This window comes from Hyalella azteca, unplaced genomic scaffold, assembly GCF_000764305.2.
Source record: "Hyalella azteca isolate HAZT.00-mixed unplaced genomic scaffold, Hazt_2.0.2 contig5104, whole genome shotgun sequence".
Lineage (NCBI taxonomy): Eukaryota > Metazoa > Arthropoda > Malacostraca > Amphipoda > Hyalellidae > Hyalella > Hyalella azteca.
This window is the reverse complement of record NW_025935305.1, coordinates 403,869-426,312: the sequence shown is the minus strand read 5'-3', so window position 1 is coordinate 426,312 and position 22,444 is coordinate 403,869. Positions and strand designations below refer to the sequence as shown.

The window sequence follows — 22,444 nt, the reverse complement described above, 5'->3', positions numbered from 1 at the left end:
ACATTGTCGTGGTTCAAAACAACGCCTGGATGCAGCATGACTGGCATTTTGTTTGGAATTGCGCGGTGCAGTGAAAAAGTCTGGTAACATCTTGAAGGAGGCTGGAGCTTGAGTTTATATATATATGTTAATATGAATACCAGCAAGCATGATTTTTGACATTATGCTGTTCCCGTGTATGCCGCGGGGAGATTAACTCGTAACCCACTCAAGTGAAACTGAATTGGTCTAATATGGTGTAAGTAAAGAGTTGCCAGAAGAGTTCTGTTTTATTATGGGATTTTAAAATACAACTGACATGCCAATGAATGTACAAAAACAGTATTGCGTATAGTGCTTAGGGTCTATGGGACTTGGTGCTTGGTAACTAGCGATATGGAATAGGGAGCACAGGACGGGCAATGGCGCATAAGGTCCTCAGACAACTGAAAGATATAAAAAATACAAATGAAAGATACTGCGCATAATGTGGCTATGATGCAAAGCAGGTTACAATCCATCATGCCTAAATTTAGAGATTAACTTGAGGCAATCATGCTATAACTGAATAATGAACAACCATTTAGTAATTTAGAGATTGATAATATAGTATAGTAACATAAATTGCAAGAGTTATTGAAGCAAAAATTATAATTAATAAAAACACAAAGCAAACAACATTGGAGGTAGATTTGACACAATAATGCAAGTGACGTTATATAGGTAAAACAAGGACCGCATCACCATTATGTCTATGAACACTTGAAACAGAGTTAACTAGATTATGGTAAGGTTGTGCTCAAGTATGGCAGATAAATAATACACCGGTTAAAAAGATGTGGAAAATGCAGCATTAAGGAAGACATACATATATATACATTATCAGGAAGAGCTTCACTCACCCAACAGTATTGCAGAATTAACTTGATGCATTTAACTGTCTTGGCAGCATTTTAGTTACTTGCTTAAACTTGGCTTGAATGGAATTTAATTATTACCTCTGTTCTGAAACTTCAGAACAGTCCGGCTCGGAAGACAAGTCTTCTTGTGCTCCTGCCACAGTACCAGTTGTACCAGTTTTGCCAAAAGCACACATTCGGCGTCGGAGTAAGCGAGTTCGCAGACGTGTTGCACCTGTGAGGGAGCCCAGTGTTGCAAAAGAGCTCGAGTTACTTCCTTGTTCTGAGCCAGTTTCAAGTCGTGTTGACGAAAACACCGATGATGTTGTTCACGTGTCTAGGAGAGCCCCATTGTCCTCTACAGTTCTTGAGCCTCCAATGCCTCACGTTATTGATGGTCCTGCTCTTCCTGATGCATCCAGTATTGCTGTTCCTGACACATCTGATGTGGGTTCTGCTGAAGTGTTCGAAGTGCTTCCTCCGGTAGTTTCGCTCAATGGATCTAAGGTTTCAGATCTCGTTTTTCCTGAGAGCGCCGAGTATGGTTTTGATGAAGAAAGGATGGAGACCTTTAATCGCGCGTCGCTGGAGGCAAGTGGGCTTTTAGAGGAACTTGAGAGCATGACAGACCTTTGTTTGAACCTATTTGATGAGAGTGTCACTGTAGCTGATGAAGCGAGGCGTGATTCTTCCCGGGTTGATGAGTTTCGATTTTCCGGTTTCGATGTAGATGGTTTGCAAGGTAGCCTGAGTTGGTTTAGTGGTCTACAACGTTCTCGTAGTGCCGACTCGATTTTCGAGGGTTTCCAGCCACGTGCTGCAGTCAATCATCTCGCGGACTTACGACGCATTATACAGAGCGCCCGGTTGTCTATTGAGGAAAATAGATGTAATAGTCTAACTCGGTTCAGAGAACTGGCCAGCAGTACTGGCGCCTCAGGTAATCAGTCCAATGCTTCACTGGGTCGAAGTGTACCTGGCTTCCGAGGTCGTGAGTCGTAACTGTGATTGTTGTTGTCAGTGTTTTGTTTGTTGATGTGTTGTCGTTGTTGTACTTGCTTGTCAATTTTAATGCAACCTCAAATAAAAGTAAAATTTTAAAACATCCATCTTATCGTTTTAGGATTGTTATAGGGAAAAACTGGGCCATTTGCTTGTTAGGAATTGTAAAGGACTTGCGGGATGCATGGCAGAGTCCCGATTTTTTTCTTAAGTGCTTTCAGTATGTGAAAGACACTTGGTGGGGAGGAATGTTAGGGGCTGCATTTAGGCAAATGAATGATTTATTAAGTGTTTTCAATTAATTCTCTTTTTTTGTCCCCAGTATTTGAATGTTTGATTGATTCAGATCAGTAGAATACTAAAGCCAGTTAAAGTCATTTTTGTGCCAAGTCATCTTCTTCATGGGTTGTTATTGACCATGGCAGATTTGCTTTTCTGACCTAGTGCCTTTTGCTGACTAACCTGCTGCATTAAATGAACCTGCTTTCTGGCTATGCTGATATCAAGACTGACCTGTTGCTGAACTGCTGATAATGCTTTTCTTGGCTCTTTAAATAGGTGAGTAAAGGGAATACTCTCGCCACGCATCTCAGTCCTAAATTTTAATTATTGAATGTTATCAGTAAATGTTTGTACATATAATCAATCATCTCTTAAAGTTGTTTTACAGTTTTGCATTAGGTAGATCAATTTGTTCTTATGTGTTCTTAGTGTACTTATGTGTTTCAACTTCCAAGTGTTATTGTTGGATAGGTTTTATGTGTTCTTGTTCCTGCACTTTTGCAGAGCGGCCAATGTGGGGCATAACCTGGGCCAATTTGGAGCGCATTCCGGCAAGTTCTGAGCTAGTTTGATACCAGTTCTGGACGAATGACAGGCAAGCTTTGGGCTCACTGAGCCACATTGCAGTCGAGTCTTGGGCTGCTCTTGAGCTACTCGAGCTGACACTAGAGGCCAGCGTGGATGCCTCTTTAAGTCCTGTCCAGCAACTCATGTCAGATCTGCCCTAACGTGCCAGTTGAGTCTACCCCACTGCTACTCACAAGTAAGACCACTGCCATCTTGTTTCTTTGGTGCGGACGCCACTTGATGGACCAGGCCTGACCCAGGGCCCATTTTTGGAGCCCTTGATTCCTTGGTTTCATTATTCTTGATTTGATTTATGCTACAGATCATTATTCTGGCCCAGTTTAGTTTATTTACCATGTATCATTATTTATTCTTTACTGTTCAAACCAGTTTGGGCTGCTGGCTATTTATGTTCACATGCTAGGTTCACCCCATCACGCATAGCCCTGGGCTGTCTCATTACTAACCAACTAATTTTGCACCTTTCACCTTCATGTACCACTGATTATATTTAATACATGTTGCTTGGTTCTTCCTCCGTTTGTTTCCCTGAGTTTGTTTTGCTTGGCTTCACGTGCTGGTACTATACCGGCCGGACCGTTGACCTTTAGAGGGGTTGACCCCCAACAACGACACTTGCTGAACCACAAAAGTGACGCTTACTGTTACAGCCATTCACACCATATACATCAGCGTATCTATCATCAATTGCTACGGGCGAAAAACCGTCGACATAACTCGCTGACACGCCTTTGGTAATCAAATCACCTCTATCTATGTGAACTGAGTTCACAGCTGAACGATATAAAGTTTCATGAGACTTACAAGAATATTCTGGCTGTGACGCTCTTCGATCGGCCAACTTGCTAACACGAGCACGTCTGTAACGTGGGCATTTCCGAAGAAAGTGCAAACCTGAGCCACAAATGAAACACCGTTTCAATCGGGTACGGCATTCACGACTTGCGTGACCGGCACGCTGACAGTATTCACAAACATCTTTCTCAGAGTTGGAGTTCTGGCCATCACGAACTGCGCGTTCGCTTTCTTCCCTTACAAGACGGTCTTCCGACTTGGCCTGGGCTTTCGAACGATGGGGTCGAAAGCGAGAATTATCGTGCTGACGAAGCCTGTGGGACTCGTTGATGTTTGAAGGCGCGTACTCAGTTGCGGTGTCGCGGATAATCTTGCACCGCCCGCAATCAACATTTTCCTTCCGAGGTACTTCGCTGTTCCTCTGGAAATACGGCGCCCATGTCCTCTTGAATTGGGTCAGCACGTGTTGAAAATCACTTGACAAGGACTGCTCCATAATCTGAAGTCTTGAAAATAGGCGGGAGAAATACTCCAAGTTTTCCACGAAGAAAGAAGACCCATCGGCGTGTCTGGACAAGGCACAGTCCTCATGACGTACATTAGTCATTTCGGAAGCGTTTACTTCGTGCGGGCAACAATCAAAACAAATTCGTCGAGTTCAAAAGCTGTCAGTTGCGCGGTGCACAGGGGTCCACCACAAGAGACAAGGCTCCGAAACACACGATTTCATGAACGTTACGTTACTTTACTTTACTTTTACGTTACTTTACTTTGCTTTTACGTTACTTTACTTAGCTTTTACGTTACTTTACTTTGCTTTTACGTTACTTTCTGTTACTTTACTCTACGTTACTTTAATTTTACGTTACTTTACTTTACATTACCCAGTCACGATTCCGGCTGGCACGGCACCATTATGTTGGGGAATAATTAATAAATAAATAAACACTCTCTGACCCCGAACACTTGGCCAATGATCGTAAATAAAAAGGATGAATAAGAACTGATAAATAAAGAACCATAATAATAAGAGAAACACAAATACAAGAAAACAATTTACAAAACTATGAACCGCGCGTCTTTCTATCCCTTGCCTTAATCATGTCCTAGGTTCGGAGCCCGCTGAAAAAAACACAAATAAATACAAATTAAGGACTTGGAATTAACGGAACTCTAACAAATGAATATAACACAAATAAAAACTAATATAAATAATAATATTAAATATAACCAAATAATCCACCACTATGTCAACACAAAGATCAACACGATAAATAATGCAAGTACTAACCTCTGTGGTGGATCTCATAGCAATGACAAGTTACAGGGCGGGTCTACACGAGGTCACGTAATAGTAACTCAAAAACAAGATGACCAACACGTAACCTAACTATCGATAAAATTATTATATTTACAGGCGGTCCCTAACAATGTCATTTTGTGCTTTGCAGCCTGGTACCCCTGGATCCTGTTTTACATTAATTCATCTAGCAGAAATCTTTCATTTTTAAAATGGGCAGGAAAGCTATAGTTATGACTTGAAAGGAAGATATATTCCATATCAGGGTGCATGGTGGCAAACTAGAGATTTTTTTAGAATTGGTTAATTTTTATTTTCCTCATTTACTAAAGTTTTAAACTAATATTTTATGTATGATACACTTTAGGTTGAGTCTAAAAAAATTCTGCTTTGCCACTATGCCAGGGTGTCAGCCAGGATGTAGAGCATGCAAGCAGCGTCGCCAAGATATGGTTTTTCAGCCATAAGCGTTGCCGGCCATTTTCAAGATCCGTCGCCGGGTAATTTTTAATAAGAAAGTGCTGCAAGCAACTTTGATAGTATATCCTTTACTATCTATGCACCGAAACATTTAACACAATGTAACTGATTTCTGGACAAGCTTCACTGCATCCTGAAATTCAAATTCACAGAAATTCAAATTTATTTCTCATGTGCAATTATTTCAAATTTTTCAATCCAAATGAGTTGGCAAGATCTTCAGAAGGCGTAAATTTTGCCGCCAATACATTGCCAAAGATCTTGCAATAGGGTAAACACGGTATATTCCGAAACGTTAAGGACGTAGCAAAAAAGGGATGGCTATAAAAAATACACCATACACGCAACTCGAGTTCTGTTTGCTTTACGTCACTCTCAAAACACCGCACTACGCGCCAGCAACAATGAAACATCACAAAATCTTGCCATATTTATTTAAAAGCCTTTACAATGCAAACCTACCAAATCCATATATTCCGACACTGTGTGTGACTAAATTTGGCATTTTGTGAGACTAATTCCAGCTGCGCTTCAAACTCTAATAATTCATAATGCCGACCTTTTTGTGTTCAAATTCCGATAGCTGTGTGAGCTGTAGGTATTGGAATACAACACAGCTTGGAATTAGAACTTGCTTGAATATTGAACACTACTTAATTAGGCTTTTAATTAAGAGCAATAAGGCTTTTAATTAAGAGCAATAAGGCTTTTAATTAGGAAAAATTTAATTTTTGCACACAGCTTGGAACGAGCTGTGTGTGTCTAATTCCAAGCTGTGTCAGAATTAGTTTTTATGTGTCTAAAACCATATCTTAACTTAATTGTCTATTCATTTCTTTACCACTTGAAATCAGCAGATACAAGTATACTTAAAGGATTCCTAATATATTCACAGACGTATTTAAAAGTCTCAAACTATAATATTCTTTCTACACAAACAGTTCATCACTATTTGGTAGAGCAAGGTCAACTATAAACTTTGACACATTTTTCGATGTTCTCTCTGGGCGACACACACTGTCTCTCTTTGGATCTCAACATTCTCCCGCCAGACGGCCCTGACCTAGTGTTTTGGCAATAGTATGGCGCGCAAAATTATGACGTCACTATTTCAACCATCAAGGAATGCATTGAACTAAGAAAAGCTTAATATAAAGGAAAAAAGTCAAGAAGTGTTGGAATTACCGACGATGTCAGAATATACCGCATTTACCCTATCATGGTGCAATTCTATAGGTTATTCAAAAGAACCTGGTCTTATGTCATTTTGAACCAATCAACGCTTCTTTACGGACCGATCGTAAAACACACCTTCACCGGCAAAAGCTTTCACACTTCTGAAGAGAGGTGAGCTGAGCAGCTGACAGATATATATGATGTGGGTGGGCCTTATTTGAATTTGAATGCATGCATCAATTTGAAATCCTAGGTACGCATAGTATACAAGTCATAGAGCCTAAATTTTTAATATCTATGTAAAAAATGTACGTTTCTGCATGGATTATAATGCTGTTAACATTAACAAACTTTGAATTATCTTTGATGCAAGAAATACTTGCTTAAATATTTCTATTTTCAATATAAGCGACTGGATGCAACAATCAGTTCGCAAGAACCAACATAGCCCTGAAGCAAGAACAACAGTAATTTTGATTGATGTTAATTTCTAAATTAAAATGTATTTAGCCAGTATTTCTTGCATCAGAGATATTTTCAAGTATTTCAATGCTAACAGCATCAAAATTCACGCAGAAACGTAAACTTTTAATAGGTTTTACACTGTAATTTACGCTCCTAGTCCAGAGAACTGAGACCGATTTCAAATAAAAAATGACTAAATTAAATCCATCGCGCTTTCTGGCACCTTCTCTCACAGCTGATTACAGTTGCAGTGCATTTTTTTAGCTTAAGTTGCCAATACGTATTTAATGTAGTTTTCCGTAGTTCTGTTGGTACAAAACTTACAAAACAACGTTGAATTATTGATTGCTAATTTCTTGCATTAGGTTAATTTTTATGATTCAAATTAATCATAGAAGTTGCATCTCCATGATTCCATGCTGAATTAATATTATTAAGAAAGTGCTCTTTCAAACAAGACTATGCCCACTTTAGTGCCATGATTGGCTGCTTAATGCCAGGCCTTCCTTTGTGGAGTGACTAGCGCGTCATTTATCCTCGTAGAGTTTTGTTAAGGGACCTAAAACCCGCCTCCCTTTGAGGAGCTGTCACAAAGTCATTTTTCGACGCACAGGGACGATACTTATATCGTTCGATGCGCAAGAAAACAACCTTTAAGACGAGATAAGAAACAGAAAAACTCAACATTTTCAAATTTTAGCTAGGTCGGTCCCCTTAAAGTGTTCCAGCAACATATTTTCCATTATTTAGTTTACATATGACTAGCGTGAAGATGGGACCAGTTTGGCATTGAAATGGATGGTTATTTGTGAATAATATTTTCGATTGTGATATTATAACATATTTCTGATTGTGAAATAATTTTGATTGTGATATTGACACTTGACAGCAGTGTCAATATTTGAATATCGAAGTTCTAACATCATGAATTACGAGGTAAGAGTGTAAGGACTAAGCAAAGCTAGAATCATGGCTGAGGCTTAACCGATTTCATTGTCATTTTTTATGTCATTGATATCATTGTGGAACCAACGTAAGTAACTAAGGAATTTCCCAGTTCAAATATTTATTGATTTATTACTATCAATTTCAAAACTCCACATATTTCTAAAGGGAGTTGTGATGAGACCATGGGGTTGAACTGTTGAGTTTAGACCATTACAACTTGCAAGAGGTGCCCAAGGGCCAAGGGCATGGGGCCTTGCGAAGGGTTAAGACCGCCGCACGGCGGTGGACGGTGGACTGATAAGTACTCACAATAATTCCCTGCCACCATGTACCCTATTCACCCACTCTTTGCAGTTTGCACAGTGGGGTGTCAGCAACTTTATTGAACCCTTTATTGCCCTTTCCAAAAGTTCTTTCTGAATAAAAAAGGAAAACAGGACACCTTAGGATTTGCTTTTTCTGACAACCATTTTCAGCCACAAATTAAAAAATTCAGATCAGATCAATATTCAAGAATCAAGATTAAGGTGCAACAAAATAGGTAAAGGTAATTGTAGCATAATATTTGAATTTTGAACTGTAAGCGTGAAAAACATCTACCTTTAGTTTAGGGCCACAACTAGAACTTTCCTATCATTTTTCCAGAACCTTGAGGTTTCTGCCAGAAGAATTACCTCATACCTCCTATTCCTACCTAATTCTAATTGTTAACAAAAGTGCATGATCAGGCCGTGAGATTCCAATTATATTCAAAATTTGTCACATTGGAGCCACAAGATTTCAGAAAAAGTAGAAAAATTCCAATCCTATTTTTAAAACCTGGCTGAAAATTGAATGATACATTTTTAGAGGTATAAAATGGATTTTACACAAAATTTGAATTTAAAAAAAAAAAAAAAAAAAAAGAAAATTTCAGATAGCTGTCAAATTTGTTTTTCGAGAAATTTACTTGCAGCCTGCCAGCCTGGTCAGTTAGGTAGTCTGTTGAAAAGCACAAATTTTCTGTTATTATTACGGGACCAGATAAAATCAATTTGTGCTGGTCTTTCATGGTATTAAAGCACCAATAATCATAAGAAAACTCCCGAAATATATATGCATGTATATAGTTAAGTCATCATGTTATGATCAACATTCAAGTGCTTCTTACTTCTTAAATGGCCTAAGAACTTGGGGTGGTTTTTAGTTTGGCATTACACTGAGAGTCATTATTGTTTGCCGTGGCCAAAGCAGGGCTTTGATTCGTGTAATGGTAAGAGGTTCACGTTCACCAGTAATAAGAATTCTTATAAACACAACACTATATTATAATTTATTTTATGTTCTTAAGGTCAAAACCACAAACCTTCTTAGAAGGAAAATGAGAAAATCACGCTCAATTAATTCTTTTTCACATAAACATTTCAGGTTAGCTTCTCTCGACGGAGTGTTGCCAAATTACTCCAAATATCAGCAGACAATCATAAAATGCCGCTAATAATTATTTTGTACAAATAGGCTTATTTAAGGATATATCGCAATAAAATGTATTTCAAAAATAAATTAAAATGTTTTTAAATTGCGAAACTTATTTTTATCCCGCTAAATTTAATTTTACAAATTGATGACCTACCGGATCAGGCTTTCCCTTCATATGGTACTACTACACAATTTGTTGACGAAAAAACTCGCATTACGCCGTCCGTAAGCAACTAAACATGAAATCCCATATGAATTTGACAATTAGCAGTTAGCTGGTTGCGCTCACCTTTGATGATGGTACCGGATAAAGCAATATATTTCTAGAGTTATAATACTTTAAATGTAGTGTCTATCAATGCATTATTGCTATTGAACAATGAATGTTTAAAAAAAAATATTTGTTCGCTTGTTGGGTCCGCTATAAATGTTACGTAAGAAATACGACCTATGAGGCTATCATGAACATGAAGTTAGAAACGAGTCAAACTACACGCTAGTAATGCGGTGCTACGGTAATAACGGTAGTAGCCTAGCCTAGTAGGTCAGACTGGCCTATCAACTACTGCTCTACTGGCATAGTGGTAGAACAGAGAACAGATATTTTATAATCAGTTTGGACTTTGGTATTTAATTTCCTCGTCAACTCGATATTTTAAATTTTTAATCAATTTCTTATGTAGCCTAGTATGTAATGATGGTTTCCAAAAAAATTACTAGTCTATTTATCTGTATTACATATGATATAGCCCAGATGGGACTCAAAAATTACTAACTGAAAAAGGGGAATGGCAACAAAAAAGTTTCTTAGGCCTATTTGCCACAATTTGGGTCCTGACTCCAGGGTGCAGACTGCAGAGCAGCAGAGGGGGCCATAGTGGCAAAGCAGAGAGTTTTTTAGACTCTCCCTCAAGTTCATTTTTGAGTCCTATATGTAGACCAGTAAAGTATCCTGGATACCTGCATTATCCTACATATGAAACTGGTTTAAATCATGAGTAAATGAGGAAATTAAAAATGAACTGATTCTAAAAATTCTGTGGTTTGTCACTATGGAGGGGGCAAGGCCTACAAGCAGCGTTGCCAAAACCAATATATGGATTTTTAGCCTAAACTAAAAGGCAAAGCAATTGAAAGCATTGCCAACCATTTTCAAGATCTGGCATCACACAGTTTTTGCTAAGAAAATGCTGCTAACAACTTTGATACCTAGTAGGATCCCTTAGCCTAGGGTAAACGCGGTATATTCCGTCATTGTGGGTAATTCCGTTACCTCTTTAGTTTTTCCTTTGTATTAAGCTTTGTTTTAGTTCCATGCGTTTGTTGATGGTTGAAATGGTGACGTCATACATTTGCGCGTCAAACTAATGCCAAAACACTAGGTCTTGGCCATCTAGTGGGAAAATATTGAGATCCAAAGAGAGACAATGCACGCTACCCAGTGAGATCATCGAAAAATGTGTCAAATTTGACAGTTGACCTTGCTCTACCAAATAGTGAATAACTGTTTGTATGGGAAAAATATTATGGTTTGATACTTTTAAATACGTCTGTGAATATATTAGGAATCCTTTAAGTATACCTACTTGTACCTATTCGCTGATTTCAAGTGGTAAATAAATTAATAGATGAATAAGTTGAGAAATGGATTTAGACACATGAAAACTAATTCCGTCACAACTTGAATTGGACACACACAGATCGTTCCAAGCTGTGTACAAAAATTAAAATTTGCTTAATTAAAAGCTTAATGGTTGTTAATTCAAAGCGTAATTAAGTAGTGTTCAATATTCATTAGTGTTCTAATTCAAAGCCGTGTTGTATTCCAATACAGCTCACACAGCAAACAGAATTCGAACATGTGGATGACGGCATTACGTATCAGTAGAATTTGAAGCGCGGACGTAATACGCCTCACCACATGCTGAATATTGCCACACACAGTGACGGAATATAGGAATTTGGTAGGTTTCCATTCTAAAGGCTTTTAAATAAATATGGCAATATTTTGTGACGTTTCGTTGTTGCTGGCGCATAGTACGGTGTTTTGCAAGTCAAATAAAGCAACCAGAACTCGAGTAACGCATACTGTTATTTTTTTATAGTTTTTCATTTCTCGATGCGTCCTTAATGTAACAGAATATACCGCGTTTACCCTACTCGCCATGCACTCATTGCGGCCCCATGGTGCAGAGGGTGGATGCAGCGTCGCCAATATATGGGTTTTTAAGCCCTAAGCGTCGCCGGGTACTTTTAAGATGCGTCGCCGGGTAATTTTTAATGAAAAGCCATTTACGCTGAGTAATGAAAAACTATTTATAAGCCACAAACTTATTTACAAGGTTGCATGCACGTGTTACCCCAAATAACTAATTTTACCATAAAAAAAGTCCGATTGTACAGCCAGTGTCAACTGAACATGTGATAATGCAGTCTGACCACTCTAATGTGACCGCAACTAGGGTAAACGCGGTATATTCCATCACATTAAGGACGCATCGAGAAATGAAAAACTATAAAAAAATAACCGTATGCGTTACTCAAGTTCTGTTTGCTTTAGGTGACTCAAAACACCGTAGTACGCGTCGGCAACGATGAAACGTCACAAAATGTTGCCATATTTATGTAAAAGCCTTTAGAATGCAAACCTACCAAATCCCTATATTTTGTCACTGTGTGTGGCAATATTCGGCACGTGGTGAGGCGTATTCCGTCCGCGCTTCAAATTCTACTGATACGTAATGCCGTCATCAACGTGTTTGAATTCCGTTTGCTGTGTGAGCTGTATTGGAATACAAGACGGCTTTGAATTAGAACACTAATGAATATTGAACACTACTTAATTATGCTTTTAATTAACCCTTTACGCCCTGAATTTCTGGGATGAAAATCGTAAAATTCACTTTTTCGGTTTTAAGTCTCACTTCAAAGCTGACATTCTGACCTATCATTCTGACCAGAATCGTCTCTGTACATTGATTTATGCCTTGACGACAGTTCGTGAAAGGGTTAGCGGTGGGGGAGTTCTTTAACATTTAATATGGGCGAAAATTACTGGTCGGGCACATAAATAGACAACCTGAAGACGCTGCTCTTTAGTTACCCGGCTGCTGTCGTGTGGGATGGTGCTCATGCAGTCGTTCCCACCATCCTTGACTGAATTTCTACTGATCAATCCAACATACCGGAAACCTTACTTTTTTTAAATAGTTGGCCGAAGACTAACAAATATATTAAATGAAAGAATTTCAATCTAAATGTGTCGGCAAGATCTTCTGAAGGCATAAATTTTGCTACTGAAGCATCGCTAAAGATCTTGCAATATTCATCAACTCTCTGCACAGTGGCTCATTGCACTGCATCGTTGATCGTTGCAACTGATTTCCAGACAAGCTTCACTGCATACTGATCATTCTGACGTACCAGAAGCCTTACTGTTTGCGCTTGCGGTCTTCCAGATTTGCAATAATTTCTAAAATGCATTAATGCAAAAATTTAAATCCTAATGTGTTGGCAAGATCCAAAGGCGTAAATTTTGCTGCTGATGCGTCTCGATAATCTTTTGATAGCCTATTCACAATTCACCCACTTTCTGCACCCTGGGGCCTGGGACAGTGGGGCTGGGTAAATTGGGACAGTCTTCCCACATGTTGTAGATATGTTGTAGCAGCTAAACTAATCAAAATATTGCAAAACTAAAAAAAGTGGCATGAAGTTCAACATTATTAATACTATGTAGGCTGTACTCTGTAGCATAAAGCAAGTTAAGAAATCATAAATTAACTGCTGTCAAACAGGGTTTTTACTTGGTTTTTCTTCATTGATATAATATTACCTTATCCATACATTACCGTATTATTAATGTGCTATTACTATATCCATGGACATGCCAATTGCCATTGAGCATTGACAACAACCTTGTCCACTGCAAGCTTCATATCAGCAGCCATGTAGCATTTCTTCTGTATCTGTATGCTTACAGGATGGTTTGTAATTTCGCTCAATTTTAATCGAGTCAAAGCGATTTTACTATAACAAAAAAGATTGTAAAAACATACCTGAAACAGGAAGGAATATTTTAGTGACAACCATCATATTTTTGGAGAAATAAATCATAGTTTAGGTTAATTACTTTTCATTCTCTGTTGCCTAGTGCTCAATTCTATCTGTGGCATTCTATGCACAATTTTGTGATGACTGATGCTGTAATTTTTATCAAGTGAAATTTTTTTCACTGAGCAAGGTAAATGTAATCAAAATTCTTTGTTGTTAATCGATTTTTTTCATTACCTGGAGCCTTTACTAACCAAGGTTCTACAGTAAATGCAATTTAAGAGGTGTCCCTTAATACCCCGTCTTGTGGAAATGGCCACCATTTTTTCTTGGAATGAGATATGCGAATTCTGTCAATCACATTTTTAAGCCAACACTAGTGTTTAACTTTTATGTAAGTAAAATTTTTCAATACGACAAATATTTTTCCTGCTACAGCTTAGCAGAGGTACTTTTCCAAAATCTCACTTTTCACACTTTTTTTCAGGGATTTTTTAGAGGTACCATAATAATTGTATGATTTCTTAACTTGCTTTATGCTGCATAGATAGTAAAAATGTTGAACTTTACACCAGTATTTTTAGTTTTGCAATATTTTATTTAGTTAAACTGCTACAACATTTCTACAAAATGTTGGAGGACTGTCCCTTATTACCCAGCCCGTCCCTTTTTACTCCATTTGACAGTACCTCTAAAAAATTCCTGACAAAAAGTGTGTAAAGTGAAATTTCAGTAAAGTATCATCAAATGGGGTAATAAGGGATGGCAGGGTAAATCAGGACAGTTGTCCCACATTTCGTGGAAATGTTGTAGCAGCTAAACCAATAAAAATCTTGCAATACTAAAAATAGTGGCAAAAAGTTAAACATTTTTATTATCTACATAGCATAAAGCAAATTTAGAAATCATACATTTACTACCTGTAAAAAAAAATCCCTGAAAGAAAGTGTGAAAAGTGAGATTTTGAAAATGTATCCCTGCTAAGGTCTGCAGCAAAAAAAAAAAAAAAATTTGCCGTAATAAAAAATTAAACTTGCATAAAAGTTGCATGCAGGTGTTGGCGTAAAAACGGGATTGAGGGAATTTGCATATCTCATTCCAAAAGAAATGGTGGCCATTTCCACAAGACAAGTAATAAAAGACCCCAACTGGGGTAATAAGGGACACCCATAAAAATGCATTAACAGTAGAACCTCAGCTAGCAAAGGCTCCAGTTAACCAAAAAATCAATTGCAACAAAAAATTTTTATTACATTTATCTTGCTCCGCAAAAAATATTTTATTCAACGAAAATGCCTCATTAGTCATCACAAAATTGTGCATATAATGTCATAGATAGAATTGTGCGCCAGGCAACATAGAATGAGTAATTAACCTAAACTATGATATATTTCTCCAAAAAATATGATGGTTGTCACTAAAATATTCCTTTTTGTTTAAGGTACACTTTTTACAGTATTTTTAGCACATTTTCTCATATATGGAAAGAAGGTGCTATTGTGCTTGCCATTTCTGTCTGTTTGTCTGTCCATCCGTGACTTCACGTTTTTGTCAACGAGAAAATGCGCTCTCTGTCACTCACTGCAGTGAGCACTGAGTTGCATTTTTTTGTTATAGTGAATTCATTTGACCCAATTAAAAGGCGTGAAATTACAAACCATTCTGTAAGCTTACAGATACAGAAGAAATGCTATATGGCTGCTGCCTGATGATATGAAGCTTACAGTGGACAAGGTTGTTGTCAATGCCCAATGGCATGTCCATGGATATGGTAATATTACATCAATAATACAGTAATGTTTGGAAATGGTAATAACATACCAATAAATGAAAAACAAACAAAAATCAAAGAAAATGTAATTTATTCCACATCTCAATCATCTACAAAAGAAGAGGAGGACTTCAGAGTACTGTTAGTAATGGATGAGTACACTTTACATGCTTCAAACATTTAACATTGAGTTTTATTCCAAGTGTCCCAGATTATCCTGTTCCCAGGGGTAATTCAGGATGCTTTTATTTTGTGTCTGGCACCTTACTAATTGCATATAGAATTTTTTTGGGAATGCCATACAACATTCCTCGCAAAGAGCTTTAAAATGAGCCCAAACTCATTTATGGAATATTTCATGGTAAGAAGTTGTTAACAAAAATTGCTCAAAATTGTCCCTTATTATCCCATTTGACAGTACTCAACTTAAGTGTCATTTAAGTTGGTAGAAAACTATTATTCTGTTTGTGAATTTGCTCACTTGTCTTTTGGATCTTTTACCGACTGTTGAATTACCCTTCAGTTCAGGCATAACACAGATAACAATTCAATGTTTGTCAACAATTGCAGTCCCTATTAATGAATTCCCATTAAACATGTTCCGAGTGTGCATTAGATACCGTTTTCCAATAGCTCTACCCTCTAACGCTACGCGAAGTTTCAGGTCAGATTTTTTACTTTTTGGTTATATATTTTGTTCATGCACCTATAATTTTTCATTTAATATTTTGTTAAATCCCTAGTATGTTCTATGATGTTTTTCAATTTAATATGACTGACTAATGTCAATTTTCATTGTCTCATTGACACCCAGGACTTTCAAATTACAACACTCAACTTGCCAATTTTCAATGCCCCAATTTAAATGATATTTTTACCCATCAAATAGAACTGAAATTTCCTTATTTCTATCCTATTCAATCAGCTTCACTGTATTTCATTTTTTGATCAAAAGCTTATTTTTTTCATTTTTGACCAGCATCATTTATTTTTCATTGAATGATTGATTGATTGATCAGTGCCACTGTGCTATAAAGCGGCATGTTGAATGCATACTGAGCTGAGTATGGGCTTATGTGACATTGATGGTATTGATTTGAATCCTCAGTTCACAATTCTAGGATTGTGTTTTCTTCTGATACCTACTTTAATTATTTTTCATGTACAGACAGTTTATAAAATTGCTGCCTTGCTCCTAGCCTCCTACCCCTGCTTTTTGTTACTCCTTGAAGGCTGAAAGTTCTTACCTGATGTTTCATAATTGGATAATTTGGATTTGGGTTTATATTAACAAAATCATAATTCTAAATGAGTATGCTTCATCAAAAATTAAATCTATTTATAATGCTTATGCAACTTCACAACTCATTCTTAAAAATAACTCTAATCTTCAAAACAAATAGGTGTATAAACTCAATGATAAGATTTGTTATGGATTGTTTTAAAACTAATTTTTTGGGGGTGACCTTGAAATAGGTGAACCTGTGTGTGACTGCATGAGAATAATTATATATAAATGCATGTTCATTATGATGCATTGCTCATTACCTCGTTCTTTACAGTGGCAGCTCAAATGAGCCTCATTATGATGTGGTTGTGGTTGGTGGAGGCATTGTGGGTGCAGCCACTGCCAGGGAGCTGGCTGGACGACATCCACATTTGACTCTGGCTGTTCTGGAGAAGGAAAAGTCTGTTGGTGAGCTATGTTCATTTAGTGTGTATTCCTGATAGTTAATAATCTGCTGAGTATACATTGCATGTTGGAGAGGTAATCAACTTATGCATTTTAAGTGGTAATATGTGGATATTGCATGTTGAATTTGGAAATTTTCCATCCCTTTATTTTTTCCTCTTCCCTTAATCTAAATTTTGGGCCAAGCAAGCAATCCAGCTGGATTGATATTAAGTACATATAGAAACCATCATTTCTATAATTTCATCATGGCAGTAATATTTTTCATTTAATTAATTAGGTTGCCAGGTTTGTATTTAATAGTTTTCAATGATCCATTTTTTCCATTGATGTTGCATCAGTTGCATTACTTTCATAGATTAGAGCTTACTGAGAAAACTCTTTTAGACAAATACAGAATTTGTGCATGGCATTTTTGGCAAGGAAGAAACTCTCTGGAAGTATTTAATTTTTTTTTGCTCCTATGTTTGCACAGCCAACACAACTTGGGCATCATGGATTCCACTAATGGCGAAAGAATTAAGTTGAGAGATAGTTTGAAGGAAAACAGTGTTACAAACAATATATTCTGTTTGCTAATAAACTGCTGATTTATAAAACTAATTTTTTTCTCATGGCTAGATGATTTCTGCTATGTGAATATCTTATCTCTGTATTTATTTTGCTAATTTTCTTTTAAAATTGTGAATTTTGTACATATGCGCTCTTATAACTACAGGTTTGGAGTAATATCACTTGTTTTAAGCTCCATTATTTCAGGTGTACATCAGAGCGGCCACAACAGTGGGGTCATACATGCAGGCATCTACTACAAGCCTGGCTCTCTCAAGGCCAAGTTGTGTGTCGAGGGCATGCACATGGCATACGAGTATTGTGATCAAGAAGGTGAGTTCACATGAATACATTACCGTACTTTCCAGTACCTAGTGAGTTTGTCTAATTAAACTCAATTTTATCTTAATAATTTCTGTTGAAATTGTGTCCTTGATATTTTATGACAAAACATATTTTTAGGTCTTCTAAAACCAAGGTGCATGCTTTGCTTTTACATTTTAAACTAGTGCAAAGGTATTTATAATTTTTTTATACACATTGTCACCAGGTATACCATACCGGAAGTGTGGTAAACTGATTGTTGCAGTGGATGACTCGGAGCTGGACAGGCTGGATGAGCTGCATGAACGATCTAAGCGTAACAATGTCCCTGATGTTGTTATGTTGGATGCAGCGCAAATTAAAGAAATAGCACCAAACTTCCGGGTGAGATATACATTTGTAATTGCTGCATTGTTTGTTAATTCTATGTTGATTAAATTATGTCATTTTTGCCTTAAGGAGACGATTTGCATAGAACAAAGACACCTCATCTATTTCCTTCAACTATTTATATTCAATAAAATGTATTTTAAAGTTCAGAATATTGATTTAATTCAGTTTTTTTGTTTACTTTAGTATTTGAAAGTTAATGTTCAAGCAATAGTGTTGTTACAGGGAGTACGAGCTCTGTGGTCACCCCACACTGGCATCGTTGACTGGGGCCTCGTCACTGAACATTATGCTCGTAATTTTGTGGACAGAGGCGGCACCATTCACACTGATGCTGAGGTGCTTGGCTTTGAGTCAAATAAAGGCGACTATCCCGTCCGGATCAACATGAAAAATAAGGTGAGTTGCATGTAATCTTTAAGATGCTTATATAAATGAAAAATAATTCATTTAATTCTTGTTGCAAACACTTGTTGATGCATCTGTTGTGTATACCTAGGTTATTTACGACATGGGGTTGGAATATCAAAGGGGTATTTAGATTTATTATAAATCAGTGTGTAGTATATCGCTATCGCTGCCGCTATGCCATGAAATGATACTGGAATCATCTGTTTTTTTTATTCATTATGTAGCAAGAGCTTTGTATTATGCAGTCATTAGTGGGGTATTACAAGTTTCGATTCATTGTTAACAAAAATGCAGTCTGCCGCTATCCCAGATGAGGATTGGTTGGTTGCTCTTGATTATAATTTTGTACCAGAGTGTAGTTTTCTCCTCCGTACTGATATATGAGAGTGGACTAATTTGTATTTTTATCTACGAGAGTGTGGTGTGCCGCTATGTGCTGACATGCGGAGGCCTCCAGAGCGACCGCCTTGCTAAGCTGACTGGCTGCTCATCAGAGCCCCGCATCCTGCCATTCAGGGGAGAATATCTCCTGCTGTGCCCTGAGAAGAGCCATCTTGTTACCACCAACATTTATCCAGTATGTTTCTTTCCTCAGTCATTACCTACGATAATTAGCAGTCACTCGAGCAATATGATTTTAAATTGGAAATTCTTCCCATTGTCAACTTACCACTTCTAAATTTAACTTACTTTTGAATACCTAACGTATTTTGAATAAAATATTTTAATTTTTTTCATAGTAATTTACATGTTTTTCTCGACCTTGGAATAAAATTAGTTACACGATTTTCATTGTTATTCTGAGCTACATGTACAATGCGCAGGTGCCAGACCCGCGTTTTCCTTTCCTGGGCGTTCACTTCACACCGCGCATGAACGGTGATATCTGGCTGGGGCCGAACGCCATTCTTGCTCTCAAGAGGGAGGGATACAAGTAAGCTCTGCGATAATGGGAGTAATATAACCATTTTTTGTCTGATTTGGGTATAGTTCTGTAAACTACTTCCAGCACAGTGATGAAATTTAAACAACCACTTCATCACTATTGACTTTCACCCGAACTAACTTCTAATTAAATATCTGAACTTATAGGGATTTATCCTTGGGAGTGCTAGTTTCATTTTGGTTGATATTTTTTGTTTGTGCCGCAGAAAATGCCTGCTCTAACAAGCATTTCCTCACGCACCATCTTTATTAATTGATGGATTCTATACACACGTTCACACGCGGTATTATGGTGTCGTTTTTTAAGCCATAACCGCATATTGAAGGCAACTGTAATCTATTTTATCTATTGTCTCTGCTACAGCTAGTTTGTTCAACCTGACAGGTGGAGCGACATCAGCATAAAGGATACGTGGGAGGCTTTGACATTCCGAGGTTTCCAGCGACTTGCTATCAAGTTTGTTTCATTCGGTTTGAAGGAAGTCATGAGATCAGCCTTCCCGCGGCTACAGGTTCGATTTTATTCAGTAACTTTTTCTCGCATGTTAACTAGATGTCTTTACTTTAAAATGTTAATACTGGTAGGTACTGTTTTTGTCCTCAAAGTTTTTTTAAAGCTACCGCACTTAACTGTCTGTCATTATATCACTAAGACAGCTGCAGGAAGCATTCCTCATTGTCACGTCTGCACGAGAGACGCTAAAGGCTGAAAGTAAATTCCCTTCCAAGGCGCATTTATGCACTACTATTATTTAATTTAGAATTACGCTGCTGAAATACATTTCATATGAAACGAGAGCTAGCATGTTTTCATCATATCTCCTATCAACTTGCAGGTTGATTACCAAGGCACCAAAGCTACTGAAATTCATTCACGACATCATGACTGCAATGAATATTTCTTTATGTTACGTAGTATATTTGGGCGAACAGCTTTTTACCGTACATGTGTTGTGGCAAAACTGCTCAAGTACATTCATGATATTGTGGCTGCCTGCAATACTTTTCCTCATTTCTTATACCTAACAGCTAATAACCAATGATATATATTTGTTCAGGTAGCAAAGCTGCAAGAGTACATGCCGGACATTACAGCTGCTGACATCAGGCGAGGCCCTGCAGGAGTGCGCGCCCAGGCGCTCAACGCTGACGGGTCTTTGGAGGACGACTTCGTCTTCAGCCGCGGCGACGGCGTCAAGGACGCTGACCAGGTCTTGTATCATTACCTGGTGTTGGGTTGTCTTGTATTGTCATTGTTGGGTTATTGTCTTGTATCATTACCTGGTGTTGGGTTATTCTTTGTCAGGTATTCAGGACATTCTCCATACCTGATGTTGAGTTATTCCCACAACAAGCTTCTGGGGTCCATGACCCTGATCAGATATTGTGTCCAGCCTCCATACTACATTAGGCTTATTTTAAAACAAGCTTCTGACGTCAAAACGCTGATCTGGTAGTCTATCCCACCTCATTATTCGATGTAACGCAAAACTTATACTTAATGTCTAGTTGCTATTTGTCTGAAATACTGACAATCGATTGAATTTACGACCATTGTTAAAATGTCAACTTCCTTATGACCATGTTTCAATTGATCATTATCAATTTAATTTCAATTTAGTTATTATTAATTAATTTAGAAACTAAGTCTGTAATAAGTCTTGATTTTTAACTAAGTAGCATTTGTATATAAAAGGACCTAACTTTCAATGTGATATATAGAGTTACCAGATTAAGTTTTGACGATTCAATTGTCATGCATTAATTATTTGATGATTCAATTGTCATGCATAAATTATTTGATGATTCAATTGTCATGCATTAATTATTTGATGATTCAATTGTCTTGCATTAATTATTTGATGATTCAATTGTCTTGCATTAATTATTTGATGATTCAATTGTCATGCATTAACTATTTGATGATTCAATTGTCATGCATTAACTATTTGATGATTCAATTGTCTTGCATTAACTATTTGATGATTCAATTGTCGTGCATTAACTATTTGATGATTCAATTGTCGTGCATTAACTATTTGATGATTCAACTACTAATGCCGCGTAGTTGACTTTCATTATAATGCTTGTACCTGAGAGTGGCGGTCAATATAAGCTTTTGCCTTTGATGAGCAGGTGGCGAGTCGTGTGCTGCACTGCCGCAACGCCCCCAGCCCCGGGGCCACCTCCTCGCTCGCCATCGCCAAGATGATCGCTGACAAGTGCAGGGAAGAGTTCGTCTTGTGATGCCGCTTCTGTTCTCTCTATTCTTTGTGTTTCATGAATTGCGTTTATGCTTTGGTTGATTATGGAAGGGAAAAAGGCAGGGTATGATACTAATCGCCATCAAAATATTGGTCACGAACGTGTGCAGGAATGAGTTTGTCTTATAATTATGCTCTTATTAACGAATTTAATTCGTGTGGTGGTTCATAAATTACGTAATTAGTTGGATTGGATTTTAAAAAAATATAGCGCAATAGCCTTTGAATTACTTATAATGGACGTGTGCAGGGGTGAGTTTGTCTCGTGATCATGGCTTTACTTGGAGCTGTAATTGTTGGGAGTTGTTCGTAAATTTGGTATTTACTCTAGTTTGTTTATGATGAGCATCTCATTAAGAATTGCATTAAATCATGTTTTCTTTTAACTGGAAGCGTTTGATATGATAAGCAATCAGTAATGCATTTCGTTTGCATATAAGTGATATAACACATGCCTTTTTTTATAGTAGTTTTAACCGAAATCGTAAATCGGTAAACTTGTTACAAATTAATTTAGATAGCATATATTTCTTGTTGAATTTATAGTGGAATTTAATTCATTAGAAGCGTTAACTAGAATTAGCTTTAGCTTGAGCTCCAGCCCAGCCTAATCATCCCAAGGCGTACAAAATGTCACGAAATTTTGATAATTATTAAGCGAGGTATAAA

General features: G+C 37.4%; 1 protein-coding gene across 1 annotated transcript; it reads left to right on the top strand.

Moving 5' to 3' along the window:
- Positions 1-15,613: 15,613 nt before the first annotated feature.
- LOC108668244 (L-2-hydroxyglutarate dehydrogenase, mitochondrial) lies at positions 15,614-22,198 on the top strand. The gene is made up of 10 exons (XM_018155421.2): positions 15,614-15,860; positions 16,759-16,892; positions 17,649-17,774; positions 17,992-18,149; positions 18,381-18,554; positions 18,982-19,143; positions 19,391-19,500; positions 19,897-20,023; positions 20,570-20,722; positions 21,648-22,198. Exons 1-10 carry the CDS (start codon positions 15,793-15,795, stop codon positions 21,756-21,758), a joined length of 1,323 nt encoding a protein of 440 aa, XP_018010910.1. The 5' UTR covers positions 15,614-15,792; the 3' UTR covers positions 21,759-22,198.
- Positions 22,199-22,444: the final 246 nt, after the last annotated feature.